General features: G+C 43.1%; 3 protein-coding genes across 4 annotated transcripts; all 3 read right to left on the bottom strand.

Annotated features, from left to right (window-relative positions):
• Positions 1–1,387: 1,387 nt before the first annotated feature.
• ccdc169 (coiled-coil domain containing 169) lies at positions 1,388–6,372 on the bottom strand. The gene is made up of 8 exons (XM_027001555.2): positions 6,302–6,372; positions 6,091–6,173; positions 5,733–5,843; positions 5,132–5,172; positions 4,583–4,681; positions 4,157–4,210; positions 3,744–3,808; positions 1,388–2,338 (listed from the first exon to the last, which is right to left on the bottom strand). The coding sequence occupies exons 1-8, from the start codon at positions 6,370–6,372 to the stop codon at positions 2,245–2,247; spliced, it is 618 nt and encodes a 205-aa protein (XP_026857356.2). The 3' UTR covers positions 1,388–2,244.
• Positions 6,373–6,800: 428 nt separating this feature from the next.
• sparta (spartin a) lies at positions 6,801–13,247 on the bottom strand. Of its 2 annotated transcripts, XR_003410086.2 has the most exons (9): positions 13,188–13,247; positions 11,904–12,694; positions 10,487–10,681; positions 9,734–9,905; positions 9,020–9,214; positions 8,258–8,416; positions 8,017–8,107; positions 7,478–7,653; positions 7,127–7,141 (listed from the first exon to the last, which is right to left on the bottom strand). XR_003410086.2 is itself a non-coding variant. In XM_027001599.2 (8 exons), exons 2-8 carry the CDS (start codon positions 12,666–12,668, stop codon positions 6,952–6,954), a joined length of 1,767 nt encoding a protein of 588 aa, XP_026857400.2. In that variant the 5' UTR covers positions 12,669–12,694; positions 13,188–13,247; the 3' UTR covers positions 6,801–6,951. The 2 variants fall into 2 exon arrangements, 1 of the variants encoding a protein (XP_026857400.2); XM_027001599.2 differs by lacking the exon at positions 7,478–7,653 and having other exon boundaries at positions 6,801–7,141.
• A 251-nt stretch (positions 13,248–13,498) lies between these two features.
• ccna1 (cyclin A1) lies at positions 13,499–15,605 on the bottom strand. The gene is made up of 8 exons (XM_027001557.2): positions 15,456–15,605; positions 15,196–15,382; positions 15,014–15,129; positions 14,700–14,923; positions 14,426–14,630; positions 14,242–14,355; positions 13,948–14,081; positions 13,499–13,814 (listed from the first exon to the last, which is right to left on the bottom strand). The coding sequence occupies exons 1-8, from the start codon at positions 15,603–15,605 to the stop codon at positions 13,763–13,765; spliced, it is 1,182 nt and encodes a 393-aa protein (XP_026857358.2). The 3' UTR covers positions 13,499–13,762.
• Between the last annotated feature and the right edge of the window lie 1,309 nt (positions 15,606–16,914).

Here is a 16,914-nt window from a genome sequence, read left to right as displayed (position 1 = left end):
TAAGGGCTTGCGCAGGGGCCCAACAGTGGCAACTTGAACTGGTAACCTTCTGCTTATTAGTACCTTAAAAACTGAGGTACCACTTCCTGTTCAGTTGAAAATCCCTTTTTTTAAAGTCCTCGGTCGCACAGCAACATGGAGCTGGGGTCTATGACAAAAATCACTGGTGCTGTGCAGGTTCTGGCAGTGATGACTGAGAAAGTAATCATCACCCGCTTTAAAAATAAGAAACCAGAAGACGATTCAAGCCTTGCTAAGTGGCTGCCATCTAGAAAAGACATCTATACTTATGCTCAAATTCAGAAGGCACTCCTGAGTTTATTGAGCAATTGTATACTTCAAAAAACACAAGATCCCTCCCACAGTTTTCCATCATGGTGGATGGGACATGGTGTGCGTCAGAACATGATCAACAAGTGTTCTATATATTGACCATGATTTCTGGGTTCATGAGGAGAGCGTCAGGCTTTAGGAAGTAACTGCCGCAACAAGGGAGACTCTTCCATGTGCTGTGATTGATGTATTGCTCCATCGAATCATCTAATCTACCAATCACAATATTTAGAGGCTAAACATGGAGCACAGGGCTTTACTAAAAAGACACAACCTCGTCTCACTTATGTCGAGTGTGGTGCACGTTGCAGGAATCTAATTGCACAGCAAGCTTGTACTGCCTTGTCTGTTACCCATAGCTCTTTACAATGGGCTGATGAATTGGGACTTTTGTTTGAACAGTCAAGTAAACTTAAAATTGATCAAAATCCGGGGAGGGGTCAGTTTGGTCTAACAAGCTTCTGTGTCCCGAAAGGTGGACAGTTCCCTCAAATATCGTTTATGCTGTGCTGAATCATTATAGATCTGTCATGTTTGCTTTGGGTGGGATGGCAGCTGGTAATTCAGATAGAGCAGGTAGGGCAACAGATCGCCGCAGAGAGATGCAGCTCTTGCTCTGATGCTTGTGTTAGAGTTAACAGAGGAATTTGGAAAGCGACATTTTGGAGTCCCTAAGTCGAACTCAGATCACAGATGGCATGGTTTCTGCCCATGTGCAAAACACAACCCATTTGCACATAGGCAGAAAACACAACCACAAACCAAAGAAGCCAAAAATGTTTTAAGGGTATTTACCAGAAAGCTTCACAAATGTGTGAAAAACTTGGAGACTGTCCAATTGGATTACCACATAACTGTAAACCTCCTAGACGGTTTTCACTGGTCCATCCCGTACATGCATCCATATCCAAGTACTACATAACGGAGTTTTATGCTTGGTGTTGTAGATATGCAATTTAGAGGGCAATCTGAACAAAAAGGGTTGCATAAGATGGACTGTGGAAAAATGTACCATTAACGTGCAGTGGATGATACAGTTTAAATATGCCCAGATATGAAGAAAGCAGCATTGGAATTACAAAATATCAAATGTTCAGATTTAAGCATAATAAGCTGTCCAGCAGTAAAGCAGCAAGCATTCTTAAAGGAATGCGTCCCGACGTGTCCCTTTAATCAGGTAGTCTCACTGTGCATTATACACGCAAGACAAAACTGGACAGGAAAATGATTGCACAGCAATTTGTGTTTTTTTTCAGCAGTGTTGTCCTAACATGGGAGGTCTAGGCCCGTAATGATATTGGACATTTTTTCTATTCATATTTCTGTTAATGGCAGTAGATACATTCACAAAAACTGACTGGATCCACTTGAATTAGCATCGCAGAGAAGAACATCAAATGCAGTAGAATGAATCAAAATACAGGACATTTTGCATAGTAGCTCTTTGTAACTTCAATTTTTCATCTATTTAGGCATAGATAGAAATTAATCAAATACTGCCTTCACATTTAGTTTTGATAAATGACATTTCATGGTAAAAGCCATATAAAGTTCAGTCCAAGCTGGTAGTCATTTTGAAACAGGAGATTGTGCCTTGTTTGTTTTAATCTACCAATTTCTTTTGCAAGCTGTACAAATAAGTGTTTTCCTTTTTAGATATATATTTTTATTTTGAATAGAGTAAGTATAAGTAAACATTTTCAATTATGCATGTTCCTTTTTTTGAGAGGTGGGTTGCTAGGTACTGACAATCGTGTCCAAATCACTTAAAATGGCTTCCAAGCCACTGAAAATCCAAAACCATTCTGTAATTTACGATAAACAAAATGAAATGAGCCTTTATAGAGCACAATCTCACTGACATGCAGCATGCTTCACCCATGCATTTCGGGTTAAGGGTGCAGCGTTGTGTCATTGTTTTAATCTTGGCAGTCGAGATGGCACGACATCTGCCCTGGCTGGAACTCTGCCCAGAGGCAAGTTGTGCTTCGCAGTCCCCCGAGCTCTAGCAGCAGAAGCACAATGTTTAGGGTTAGTTACTCTACAACAGCCCTTACACACACACACACACACACATCCCCATTTGTACTCATAACAGGCTCAACTCTTCACAGATTTTACAAGGTGCAAAAACATTCCTGAGACATGATTGCAACACGTACTGGATTCAGATCTGGTGACTGGGGAGGAAATTAAATATACTCAACTTCATGCAACCAGTTTGAGGTGACTTGTGCATTGGGACTGGGGAATTATGCTCGATGTAGCCATTATAAAAACGCTTTGTTGGCATTAGGGAGGCACAAATACATTCTATATACCCTTACACACCCATTGCACACTGGGTCCATGCATTCAGGTTTTTACTAATTTCTGACCCTACAGCTGCATGAGAATTTCAGATTCATCAGACCAATCTTCTCCTACTTAGTTCCAGTGAGCCTGTGACAGGAGAATAACCCAGCATTGGCCTCTGCTGATGGTATGCCAGCCACCTTATGATTTAAAATGCTTTTCTGCTCACCATGATTGTAAAGAGTGTTTTGTTTTGTTTTTTAACACAATTTAGCCTCCTTGTCAGCTTGTTTTTCTCCTGTTCTATGCCATCAGCAAACAGTTTCTGCACACAGAACGAGCACTCAAGATACCCTTTTTTGGTGGTTTTCTTTTTTCTGCACCATTGTGTATAAAGTCTAAAGATTACTGCATGTAAAAACCCAAGGAGAACAGCTGTTTCTAAAATACTTAAACCAACCCATCTGGCACCAACAACCACAACACTGTCAAGGTCACTCTGTTTCACATCAAACATCAGAGTGGAGAAATATGTAATGTTAACCCTACATTTGCCTTGCAATGCTGCCACACAACTGGCTGCCTGAATAAGGACAAACAAGTATACAGGTCTGTATAACAAAGTGGTTGTAGTGTGTATATTTTAATCAAATGTGCCAAAGTGACAGACATTTTAACCACAGCCTATACACTGAACTACCTTAAAGAGGCAACTTGCTTTCCAGTAGTACAATCAATCAATTATATGGCATTAAGACATATTTAAGGCTGCACCAAGTTTCATAACAGTCAATACACCAAATACACCCAGAAATACAATGGCATTCTATACTTTTGCCTCATTAATTTCATTATAATCCACATTATTAAGCATTCAACAAAACACAACAGGTCTGATTGTATTTCAAACTCATGGAAGGATTTCTAGCATTAAAATTCCAGCAGTGTAAATACATTCTGATAATACTTCATCTCTGTAGTACAAGATACACTGTCCAAGCTGACCAGCAACTTAATAGCAAAAACATCTCAAAGTTTTTAATCAGAGCTCTATTCAGATTGAATAATAAAAACATGCACATATTTCCAGGAGAGCATCTGGATTTGGATCCTACCTTTTCTCTGGCATTGTAACTTTCTGAACCTGCTGCTTTCTGGTCAAATTAAAGGCGGTCGATACCTGAGGATGTACAACAAAAATTGTTTTTTTTTTTCAAGAAACAGAACAGACTACATTTATGACATTTAATTAAAAAGAAACCCCTTACAATTATGACAGAGTACAACTTGAGCAATTGAGGGTTAAGGGCCTTGTTCAGGGGCCCAACAGTGGCAGAGCTTGAACATTCAACCCTCCAATTACTAGTTGAGTACTTTAACCACTGATAAGACAACAGTGCGTCCGTTCCCGAATTTACGCAACATTAGCTCACAGAACAGCTTTCAGCATTCATGGTGTCACAGTGTGCCTGTATACTAAAATATATAGAGAATGAATAAAGCACACTCAAACTAGATAAAACCTCACCTTCGCAATCTCTGTAAGATAGGCTCGTCTCTCGTCGTAGGCCTTCTGGTATGCCTAACAGATATGGAAGTAGTGCAATTTCACATCATTGTGGTCTATGCAAACCATTTCTCTTTCCAGCACTGAGACTGAGCTACTGCAATATCAGTGTGAGAGAATTGCCATCAGGTCTTCAGGGAAACCCAGTCACCTCATTCATTTCACCACCTCAACGAACATGTTTCAGGAAGGATTGCCCTACAGATATGATGCCTTTTCCAAACTCACCAAGCATTTCTTTTAAACATTACTTAATATTACAGTTAGTGTCTGGGTTTGCAATGGGTGAACTTTTTGTTTTGGGATTAGCGCATATTTTAAGCACGCGTCTCAATACAAACGCTGACAGGCATTCCTAAAAAAAAAAGGCGCTACATAAACAGAGACCTTTCCCTCTTGGTCAAGCCGCAGGCGGCATTCCAGCAGCTCACTCTGGAGGTTGTGCTTCTCCATATTCAGAAGCTGCAGTCTGTGTCTCAAAGCATCCTGAGAAAATCAAATACATAATTTGCATTGGAAACCCATTCCACTGAGGTTATACTGATGTCATGTTAACTTTCGCAAGAACTTAAAGTAAATACGTGGTACCGTATTTCCGTTTTTTTCCCTATGCATTGTGTAATACGTGCGCTAGCTTCTAGATGGCTGAAATCTTGATCGCCGATAAAAATGAATCCGTGCTCAGCGCTGATCCTTCTTTCCCACTATTTTTTCTGAATGTTAAAGTAATATTCACACTTCAAATTCACACCGATTTAAACTAATCATCTGCAACAGGGCCTGCGGACTCGACCCTTCCATCATTCTCCGCTCCTTGCGCTCATCAGCTGATTGCTGCGCACTGATTACGGGTTTTTTTCCAGACGATCTCGGCATGATTTTAAAACTCACGCAGATGTTTATCCAAATGAAATGTGGATAAATTCCCTTACTCACCACTGTCATCTCGTCATATAACCGAATAGAAGCCAGTCGATCTGAAAGATAGACATCAACCTTAAAATGTGTCTTTTTTCCCCAGGCAGGTCGATTTCATCATCAAGGTTGACATTTTAGCCATCAACAGCGTTTCCTGTCGTTTCACAGACAGAAAACTGAATTCCCGAGACTAAGGAACCTGGATTAGACTACCGGGAAGATTTTGGCGCAAAATGAAGAAACGTTTCAAGTTATTTTTGCATCGAACGTGTCAGACACAGACAGACAGACACACACACACACACGCGTCACGTCCAAAAAAGGGAGTCCTACCATGTTTTGTTTGTTTTTACTGCATTGATAAATTAATTTATCACAAGATTACGTTGCACTGTGCCTTACACAAGTCGAAAAGGGGATTCCGGCCCACATCACGTTATAGGCCATAGTCCATCTGTGGCCCCTCAGCAAAGGAATGCCTGACTACAACAATTTGAACAAATAAGGCGTAAACTAGAATCAGAAGACTGCTGCACTTGTAAATCGTGCAGTCAAATAACAATAACACGAGGCATGTCTGAAGGCTTCGACACCTGACACCTAGCCTACAGTTCTGTACCCATGGGCTTTCCGCGCAGGCTGTCCATCCTCTCCCGTACAACTACGATTTGCCTCTCCAGCTGTCTGTTCAGCTCCAGCTGGGTCTCGTATCTGGTTCTCCACTCGTTCCCTAAGCGTGTACAAACAAGCAAGTCTTTATACACAGTCCAAACAGTTTTACTGCACCCAAACCTACATTTCATTCTAGAAGCTCTGAAGCCAAGTTCAGATCAGCAGAAAACCTCCCCTCCTAATCCAAGACCCATCTTGGTTGCTGTCGCCGCAGCGGAGGCCAAATTATCTTGATGGGTGCCGCATGCAGTTTTCTAGGGTGATGAGTGTCGCTGTGCGGATGGGGTAGTTCTCTGATTTGATACTTTCGCCCTCCACGCTGTGCAGTCGCTCTTCCAAATCAACCAACGTGCTTCTCAGGTCAGACACAGATTCCTCCAACAGTTCTCTTAAAATACGTCCATAGTTTTAAATAAATGCAAGAAAACAAGTAAGCAAACCGCCGTGCAACTCAGTGACGATGTTCATCTCCTCGTTCTGAGGAGGGTTAAAGGAAGATCTCCATGTCATACTTACTTGTCTTCCTTTTCCTGCTCGAGTTCCGCCTTCAATCGGGCCAAATCGTAATTGCTACCGTCACGTGTCATCTCAGGTAGGTTTTAGGTAACTAAGACGAACTTTCAAGGGTTTGCAGATTTGTTGTGACGTTGTAACCATTGGAAACGGAAAATGTCCGACTGTGCGTGGGTGCTTTCGCTGGGTCCTAGCCCCGCGCACAGAACAGTCATGCAGCAGAGGCTAAACTACAGGCGTAAAGACCATGACGCGTGAAATGGTTTTCGGAACAAACAACCTTGTTTCAACCATTTAGCTTTAAATACAGCGACAGTGAAGTGAGAGAAAAGCACGACATTATGGGATTTTGTTTAGACAACATACGGTGATTGAAATGCAAATATAAAACTATAAACGTTGACTTTCAGAACATTGGACATAGTTAAGGACTGTAGAACAGATGACATTAACCATTTAATGATTAAAATGAAATGGAAATCATCCATTACAATTACAGGAACTTTCTTGTAATATATCCTAACGCATATTATCAGACATATTTGTGATAAAGGCAAATGTTCGTGATATATGAATTTCCCCCTATGCAGCACATTTTACCAGCCCCAGACAAAGGAGCAAATCTCCAAAAGCAGAAGAGCTTCTTTTCTCCTTCACTCCTTGGGCTCATCTCTCTTTCCTTGCTCCGTGGTCTTCTCTTCAGATAAAGCTTGCGTAGTCTGCTTGCCTGCACGCTTCAGTACAGCCTTGAGGCCCAAATTGTCCACGTTGAACGCCGTGACACCCACATTGACCACAGACTCAACAACGTCTTCTGCAGCCTGGCCACCGGCATCCCCGTACCTTCATTGCACACAACCGAGAACAGTTCCCTGGGCCCGTGTCTGGTGCTACATACACTTAGTGGCAGTCAGTGGTGTTTCGGATCTGAGCACGGTAAGGCAGTAATCACAGATGAAGGAAGGAATCAAACGAGCGTGGGTAAGTTATGCAGAGTTAGAGGGGCTGTGGCAGTAGAGGTTGGGACTATGCAGTGGGTGAAGAATGAAAGCAGACAGTGATGTAATGTCCCTTGATTTTGTTCAAAAGCAGACGCTGGTGTAGAGGAAGGGCGCACACACCGCATCATACATTTAATTACATACATAAATGCATAAGTTAAAAGGTCCTCCATCCTACCTCTCACCAGGGTCCCCCCACAATTTTGCACTATGCCACTGCCTTTAGAGTAGTAGCCAGCAGTTCACCATGAGCAGCACCGAGGGGTCAAACGCACCGTTGTGTTCATCGCATGGTTATTGCATGTAAATTCCAGCAGAGGCACTCCAGTAAAAAACAGCCACCTATACAGTAACCTTTGAATAGCAAAGCACACTGCACAATAAGGCACTCGAGACCAAAGAGTGTTAGTCATAGATGACCCAGTTTAGATATTTTTTTCCACTTATTATTACCCTTCACCAGTTACATGTTGCTAGGGGTAATCAGGTTGCTTGAATCTGGAGAGAAAAAAAACTCCAAGAGCGAAAAGAATAAGAAATAAAAACCTTTTCCCCTAAGCAGCGTCATGCATGTGTTAATGAAAGACTCGACCTTAAGAAGAGGATGGAAGTCAATTATCATAGTGTAAGTGTTGCTAAGAGCGCCTTGTAGCCATTAGCAATACTGAATTTATTTTTAATGTAAAAACCACACAGAGGGGAAAAAAAAACACCTACTTGTGCTTGACGGTCTGCACAGTCTCTGAGCTTGCACTTTTCCCAACTGTTTTTGCTGCTGTCTCCAAACCTGACCATATAGTTGACAAACCTAAAGTGCATAACACAAAAAACCACATGCCCATCCCAGGAAGTGTCTGATCATTGGGTATTTTCTAAAATGACAAACACAAAGACCATGGCTGCTGCTTCTGTGAAGCAACGGTGTTCGTGTTTGGATGATGACGGGCAACCCGCTAACCTTTCAGGCTGCTAGCAGCTACCACTTTGGCTCTGCCCATGTTGGCGCAAGCGCTTTTATTGTTTTTTAAGGACTCTGGGATCAGTTTGCTGCCTTGCCTCTTAATATGAGGTCCAAGCTCCTTCCCGACAAGTTCAACCACACTGGAAAGGCCATCAACTAGAACAGAACACACAGTTATTCAAATAAAACATTACTAAAAAAGGTGTTGCATGGATGCATCTCAAGACATTAAAACATCAAAAATAAGCTAAAACAAGGTAACCAAGAATTCTAGTTTAAAGCAACTGTTGGGATGTTATACGTTAGCACTTTTATACTCAAAAATATCAATAACCAAGTAAACACATTTATATTCTACACTGTTACATAAAAATTGATTATTTTTATATGTTAGAGTTTTGCTGGCTATTTTTTTGTCAGCATTCCAAAATACTAGCTGCGGCCCACTCTAGGTTATTATTGTGGGTTTGCGTGAGCACTTTCAGTTGTGAACAAAGAGAGTGTAAATCAGCATCTGATTTTCCAAAAGCTCTACTCTACTCATCTTAACCATTAAACTACTCGAATGCTACTCACCCTTCCAGAGAGGAACATGCTGAAGAGCTTTCTTTAATATGACACTGCACATTAGCTAATTACCAAGGCTTTTAGAACCAAGTAGCTTGGTTAAGAACAAAGGTCACCTGAAGCAGACGTTGGACAAGCCTGCTACAATATCTAAAGATTAGCGTTTCTTGCACCTTCGTGTCACTCACTCACCCAAAAACTGACTGACTTTAACAGCGCCTCCGGTGGCCTGCTTGGCTACCTGCAGGCCCTGGGTCACTCTGGGACTGACCTCAGCTGGCGTCTCCTCTGGACTGATTTGCTTACGCAGTTTTGTTCCTCCTTGCTGGATGGCTTTGCCCGTGGCTTCAGCTCCCTGCACGAGCCCCCGACTGAGCCAAGAGGCCCCTTAACATGCAAAGCCAAAGTTAGCATGTGCAAAAAGGACACTTTGGCCATTATCAAAAGGAGATTTATAATTTTCTTTTTATCTAAGTGTCTACCATCCCAATCTTCTGTGCAGATACTGCTTTGAAAAATGTATGGGAAGAGCACCCTCTAGTGGATTTGTTTAGTAAATATGTGTGGAGGCACATGAGGAGACACTGCCCCCTGCTGATGAACAGGTACAAGTCCTGAACCCGAGGAATTGCTGACACTGCTGACCAAAGCCTAGTCTAAGACCCAAGTATTACGAGAGTTTAAAAAAAGAAAGAAAAAAAGACAGCATCACCAGGATAAATAAAAATGCTATTACTTTCAGTGTTACGAGTCAAAGGAATTTTGTACCGAATGAAACGGACCAGTAGGCTGGTATACTCCTGGTGGGAGCACAGCGATGCTTCCCGTCACACCCTAACGACTACGTTATTGCAGGGGGACTGATGCAGCAATACTATTCAGGGATTCAAATGCATGGAGCTTGACCTGCCAATATGCCCTGTGACATCTTTTCGCTCCACTCCGGCAGGACCTTGTCCTCCTTCGCTGGGGCTGTGTCCTGTGCTGGGTCCACGGCAGGGTTTAGGGGAGCCTTCTCCTTCAAACTGGTGGTCTGTGTCCCCGTAGCTTCATTTACATCTGCTCTGTCATCAGCCGCCTTCAGTGGAGTTAAAATCATTACAATCACCAACAGAATGCAGTGCTAACCAGAGGGAATGTGACTTTTTTAGGGTCTTACAGTGTCTCTCTAAAAAAATTGAGGATATGACTAGTCAACTCTGCTGGACGTGTGTCATTTCGAATAATTCTAGGGACTAGGTACTTTTCTTACCAGACCAGGGACAATAAGGAAGGAGAAATGTCTTTAGTATTGGGCAGCAGCTAAGGGAATTATTTCCAGGGTACCTGTGCTACCCTGACTAGAAAGAGGGAGAGGAGCAGGAGTTCCATGCTTAATGACCCAACTTTGTGCTCAGCATGGGACCGTGGATTTGCTCTGCCCAGCCCCGGAAAAGGTCAATTTTCCTTGCTATTACCCATCCAGCATCAACACCAGGACCCAGGAGAAACAAAACAAACAAAACAAAGCCCACTAAGGCCTGTGCAATCAAGGACAAAATCAATAGCTTCACAATCAAAAGAGATAATATGATGGTGATTGCTATAATTGCTCATATTTCTCAAACTAAAAGTTCATATGTCAAGGTTACAGTTCTTGAAAGTCTAGCAGTGCTTCACCTGGACTCTGAGCTGTGTCAGCACAGATAGGTGCTCCTGGAAAAGTGTTCGGTCTGATGCAGGCAATTCAGAGGAAAGCACCACCCCAACATAGGACCCTGGCACTGTTGCCGTGGTGTCAGGGAATGTGAACACGCCCCTGTTGCTAAGCAGGACGGGTGAGTCTGGAAACAGCGGATAGTGCCAGTCACACACCTGCAAACACAACACAGCGACGGTTAACATACTTCACAATTTTTAAAGTTCTTCTACCATTTTAAATGCTTGCTTCTGGAAATACATTAGTCTCAATTCAACCCATTTCAGCTAGAAAAGTTCTACAAGCTTCATTAATGTAGCTGCAACACAAACACACTGAGCGTAAGGACATGTTTCTGTACTGCAGGGCACAGAGTGCACATCGGTCTTTGTCCCAGGAGGCTAAAGCAATACAACAGAGTGCTGGCTGACAGTTTTTGACTGTTCCAGTGTGTGTGTATATATATATATATATATATATATATATATATGTGTATATATATATATATATATATATATATATATATATATATATATATATATATATATATATATATATATCTCTTGGATCAAGCTACAGCAGCAGTAGAGGGCTGACCTTGAAAAGGGAACCATGTCAATAGCGCACACACTGCTGTGTGCTAGAGTCATGCATCAGTTGGGGTGATCTCAGCTGACTCTAAGCCAATCCCACTATGCTACTAAAAAAAACAAAACAACCATGCAGCCCTGGAGGATGAGCAGCTGAGACTCACCGAACCAGAATCGAAGGAATGTTAAATCAAAAGCAGTTTGACCAAAAGTGCTCACCACATGTACTGCCTCTACCAACTTTGAGGGACAAACTGCTGCAGAGAATGTAATGTTGTACTCAGGGAAACAACAAATCCTACTTTAATAAACTTACATTCACAAAGCCTTCAAATGCTCATTTATGGTCAAGTGCCCTAAAAATAACACACCAGCCTAAAATGAAACGTTTAGAATTACATATAGAAGCTAGAACTGAAACTGTGTGCATGTGTGTTGTGGGAAAGCCCCAGAAGTCAAAGTGAGAGAAGGTGGAAAAAAGATTAAACTGTCAACTGTCAAAAATATTCTAGTTATCTAAACTGTAGTTTTTCCCTCCACTTTACCCCATGGATACAGGTCTCTGGAGAGTAATATGATCCACAACACCAAGCTAATCTGTCATAGCAGAGAAAATCTCTTGAAATATATATATCTTATGTACAAAAAGGAAACAATCAACAATCCCAGTTCAAAATATAAGAAATGTAACACCTCAGTCAGTTACATACAGGATAAAAGTAAAACACCCTAACACTGCACTCAGTTTCAGCTGAATTTTCCTTCACCCAACAGTTATTTTTCATGTCATGCCAAAGCTGCCCTTCACCTGGAGATAAGCAGGAGGATGTCTGAAGTCACCGATATCGTCGCCATCATAATGCTGTCTGCTGTTGAGGATAATGCGTAGGAACCCTGGATATGAGGGAGCGCTGACCTGGCCATCTGGCGGCACAAAGAAAATCTGAACCCCATTGGGAAAGAATAACAGAACCTCTTCTGCTTCGTTTATGCTGACTTCACTACAGCCCTGAGGGTGGGAAAGCTGATTTGAACATAGCAGCGAATGCTGTTCCCTGTGGGAAACAGAGAGATGCCCATCTGTGGGTTCAGGAGTGTAGGCCGGCGGCAGCTCGCTGGGAACATCAGAGGCTACGGAGGGAGATGGCAGCAGATGCGGAACGCCCCCTGAAGCCGTGGGGGAGAGGTGAGCATTAAAAGTGGGCGTCCTGGACCTGGGGTGTCTCCGTGTCTCCTGCAGGACCGGCAGGCTCGGACAGAGCGGCCGGGATGCAGCGGCTGGCGGGGACGTAGCGGTCTCCAGCATGGCCAGCCGAGTCGTGATGCTGCTCAGTGTGTTGGTCATCTTCAGCTGCATGTCGCGTGCAGAGTCCCAGCCTGCTCCTGTGCACCCCTCCCCGTGGGTGGTCACAGCCAGCCCCTGGAGAATGTGGCATCGACCCTGCCCGTAGAGCAATAGGGCTCGGTCTTTGTTCCCCACCTCATCCTCCTGTAGGCCCAGGTTGAGACATTCAAAAGCTCTCTCATAGTGGTTCTTTATGATCTGTAACTCAGCAGGCTCAGAGGTTTCCATATCTGCCTTCACACTTGAGGTGTGATCTAGATGTGGTGCGAGAAAATAAATGAAGTCGAATTTCACACGAGCAAGTGACATTAAGCAATACTGTGAAAGTGTTCAGAATGGTAAAGTCTGACGTATACACGTTACGCAAATGCAGTGGCCCAGCCCCTAGGAGAGTACCATGATGGGAAATAACGTGTTTTTTTTTTTTTTAAAGCAAAAGCTATTTGTGGATTTAGGTTTGTCATGTCAGCTGGTTCTACTTGAAAGACGAGTTTCGCATTTCTTAGTGTTGAATTTGGAAGCCATTGCGGCAGCGATATTTTAGACTTACGCACTCTCAGCAATAAAACGCCGCTGTAAGGTAACTTGGGTTTGATTGGCGTGCACACCTTCTCCCCCTTTAGTCTGTCATCATTAGAAACTCTCCAACTTCCCACCCTTAGTCAACCCCAGTTACGCAAGCTTTCGAAGCCACATTGAAAGAACCCGCCGAAACACTTTTAGCTATAATAACGACTAAACACATACCGTCGCTAACAGCATAAGCACTTAGTGTGCACGCCGAGTTCACCAGACCTCCACCCGAGCGCGTCCGGGAGGCACTCCGGCTTTTAAATTAAGGGGGGGGGGGGGAAGAGAAAAAAAAACAAAAAACGCGCCCCACAACTACTAAGTTGGACTCACATGCGCGTGTATGAAGTCAGTGCTCGCTAGAGGGCGCTACTAAACCTACTAGAGACTGTTCCTGGGAATAACGCAGGCAGATGGAGAGAAAGCGCAGCCAGCAGATGGGAAACTCGTTTCGTTTATTGACAACGTAAACAGTCTGGGGTCCATGATTGACAGCACAGAGCGACAGCTATGGATACGAACTTTCATATGCAGTACAGACATGGAAGAATCCTGCCTCCAGACTCATTCCATAAGACAGCTAAAAGAAACAAGTTCTGTAATTTTATTGTGGACTTGATGGCTTTATAAAAAGTTATGATAAAAATCACATTTAAAAAAATAAAAAGCACTAAAACGACACTTCCTCCGGTATTTACAGGGGTATATTTAAGCGCTGCAGTTCCTTAGTCCTTCATACAGGGGGCCACTGATCAGTGCAGTGGTAGAGTCTCCACAGGCTTGACCAGAGACACACTATAGTACCTAAAAGGATAGAAGTGATTAGCAGATCATGCACACCAAGTATCCAAATTCGATGTACATTTACATAAGCCAGCAGTCAGGGTTGATGACTGGTACGTAAGGTTAAACAGCTTGGTGACCACCCTGGACTCACTTTGTGCTTTTGTACTTGTGGTGAATGGCCTTCTGGGGGCGACCTTCTGCACCAAGATGTAGTTTATAAAGAGCGACAAGACACGGTGCAATTTCTGCCAAGGTGTAGCCAGTGAAGGCATACAAGGAATCAGGCTGCCAGAGGAAGAGCCAGATGTCAGTATTCAGTACAAGGGAATAAGCCTCACTGCACTTACTGAATTGCCATGTGTTAATGGGCAAGAAATTCTACCACTTTGGCATTCTGCAACACCATGAGTTCAACATCACTGAGGGAGCATAGCTAGGACCTTACCCACAGCATTCTGTTCAGAGTGTAGTTAGCCAAGCAGTAAGCTGCAGCAGCAATCTTGGATGGAAGATACAGCAGAAAGGGATCCACTTCAAACAAGCTCAGCTCTGAAAGATACTGGAGCATACACACACATTAGCTGTAGTTACACATCGTCGACATGGCTCTTGATAAATCTGAGTGTTACCAGGGCAAGGTTTGCAGTCTTGGCACAGGTGCTCTCTTCAGAGATGTACTGCAGCAAGAACTGGAGGCATGTAGGTGCAGTCATGTCAAAGGACAGCACTCTGAGGACAAGGTGCTCCATCCGCAACAGCTGTTTCTTGGTGTAAGTGTCATCCGTTATGTAGACAAACTCATCCACCTCTGGTGGATAGATTTCCTCATATTTTCTAAATAAGAGACATGGGTTCAAGCACACAATACACACAGGAATTTAGCCACCTCAGACCACCACTCACGCAGCCAGGAGCATTGCAGCCGTTCCCACGAGCTGCAGTTTCCCCCGGAGCACAGACATGCAGGAGAGGAAACGGTCCAGGTAGTTCACTGCCAGGTAAATGGTCTCCGAGCACAGCTTGTATTCCTCAGCAACTTCAACCAGCCAGTCTACAAGGATGATCCTCATGCAGTTGGTGATGTCCGGTTGCTTTCTCATATAACCAGGCTTGGGCCTGTATCTCAACTGGGAAGGCAGGCAGTGCAGACAAGCTTATTGGGATAACGGTCTACACAACAGCACAGAACCCCATGGCTTAAGTGGCAAAATACTGACCTCACTCTCCCTTAGGTGTTGATGGATGTCATCTGCATATTCATCTACTGACAGGATATCCCCAGAAGCCACAGGCTCTTCTGACAGGGATTGCATTGAAGCATCCAAACATGATCCTGTACAGAGATCATGTCACCATGCAAGTTTCAAAGCATTACCACACTGCAGATGTTACAGCATACCTGAGCCAAATTCATTTACAGCACTCAGTATCTGAAGCTCTGAAGAATGTATAGAGGAACTTGACTGCTCGCCAGTAGGGATGGTTGGTTGCATCAACACTGGTTCAGCCTCCCAGACACCAAATGCAGAGTTGACATCCTGTGCATGCACTTTCTGCAGTGCAGCTCCATGTTTTGCTGGAACACCCTTTAAAGAAGGAGTCTCATTTTATATCCAAAACTCAAAGCCACAGAAACCCCTCAACCCTGCACAACCTTACCTTACAAGTTCGATTATGGTGATCATTTTCACTCAAAACACCCAAGACAACCCTCTTCCCAGCTTTCACACAAGGACCAGCCAACATTTTTAGGGCAGAAAGGTCCTCTCGACTGCTGTGGCCAAGTGAAACAAAGCCAATCGAGCTCATTTTCCAGATGAGATCAGCTAGTAGTTTAGAAGCTTCTTGGTATCAGTCAAGCTCAACCTTGGGGTGTAAGAAATAAAAAGCTAAATCACTTAGTCAACAGCTTACACCCCTTACTGGGGATGAGAAAGACTTAATAGAAATTAATAAAGTTGTTTACATGGAAGCCACAAGAATTAATACAACACAACAAGGTTTCTCCTCAACAACCTACCAAATTAGCTAACTAATGAAAATCATTCGAAAGAATATAAACAACGCTTTCAAATCCCAGCGTCAGGACAGTTGGAAACCTGAAACCCGTATGCTATTAACTACTGTTTGTTTCTGATCACTTTATATTTGTAGGTCTTCATTCAACTCAGCAGCTTAGCGTTAACCAATCGACAAATTATCTGCAGGTTGGTTTTAATCAGCGATCCACTAACAGGTGTTGCTAATGGATGTAGGAGGTCGCAGCCTAACCACATAACAGACCCGGACCACGCGGCAACGTAACCATGGAAACGGTAGACGCTCAAATGACACTTCTGCTCTGCGTCATTTTGTACATTTTAGAGCCCGACTACTGAAGTATGTCAATAAATGTAAGCTTTTTATTTTGAATATTCACAGATCTACGTTTCTTACATAAGAATGTGGCCGTTAGATATTTATATAAATATTTTCATATGTATCACAGTAACCACTAACGTTTTTCCCTTTTTCCTAGGTCGTAGTGTACTTAGTGCATGCTGGCCTACTTTTCATTTGGATCGTCTTAACGATTTCCTATCAGTATCGTACAGAGTGCATATGATTGACACTCACTCAATGAAACCGCACAAACAAGCGGGTAAACACTTTTAACTAAAACTCAAAGTGGAACCCTTCCTTTATTACTGCATCAGTCACGGTGGGTACGCTCTATAGCCCTGTCCTTGAGACACGTAATTCTTTGCAGGCATCACACAATAACATCTATTTATGTCAGTTCAAGACCATGGATGCATATAATATAATGGACAAAATTAGCACAGAGGCCACAATGCTTCCAGATGAACTAAGGACAAACATTGATCAAACTGATCATGTGAAATAAAGAGAATTGTAATTCTCAAATCTTCTAAAGCAGTAGTTTGTCCGCTGCCCTTCTCATTACCCTCTCTACTGGGAGGTTTCAGATCAGTATTAATCCGATTGGCTTCATTGCGGTTTGAAGACCGTGTACTCCTGCCCTAGTCAGCCTGACACTAGGAAGGTGGCTCCTGTGTAACCTCTAAGGACTTAATTTCCTTTAACTATATTTCTCATGAATAACTGGAGTGTAAAT

Source organism: Electrophorus electricus, chromosome 17 (genome assembly GCF_013358815.1).
Source record: "Electrophorus electricus isolate fEleEle1 chromosome 17, fEleEle1.pri, whole genome shotgun sequence".
Classification (NCBI taxonomy): Eukaryota; Metazoa; Chordata; class Actinopteri; order Gymnotiformes; family Gymnotidae; genus Electrophorus; species Electrophorus electricus.
The sequence above is the reverse complement of the archived record's forward strand: the minus strand, read 5'-3'. Positions and strand labels throughout refer to the sequence as shown.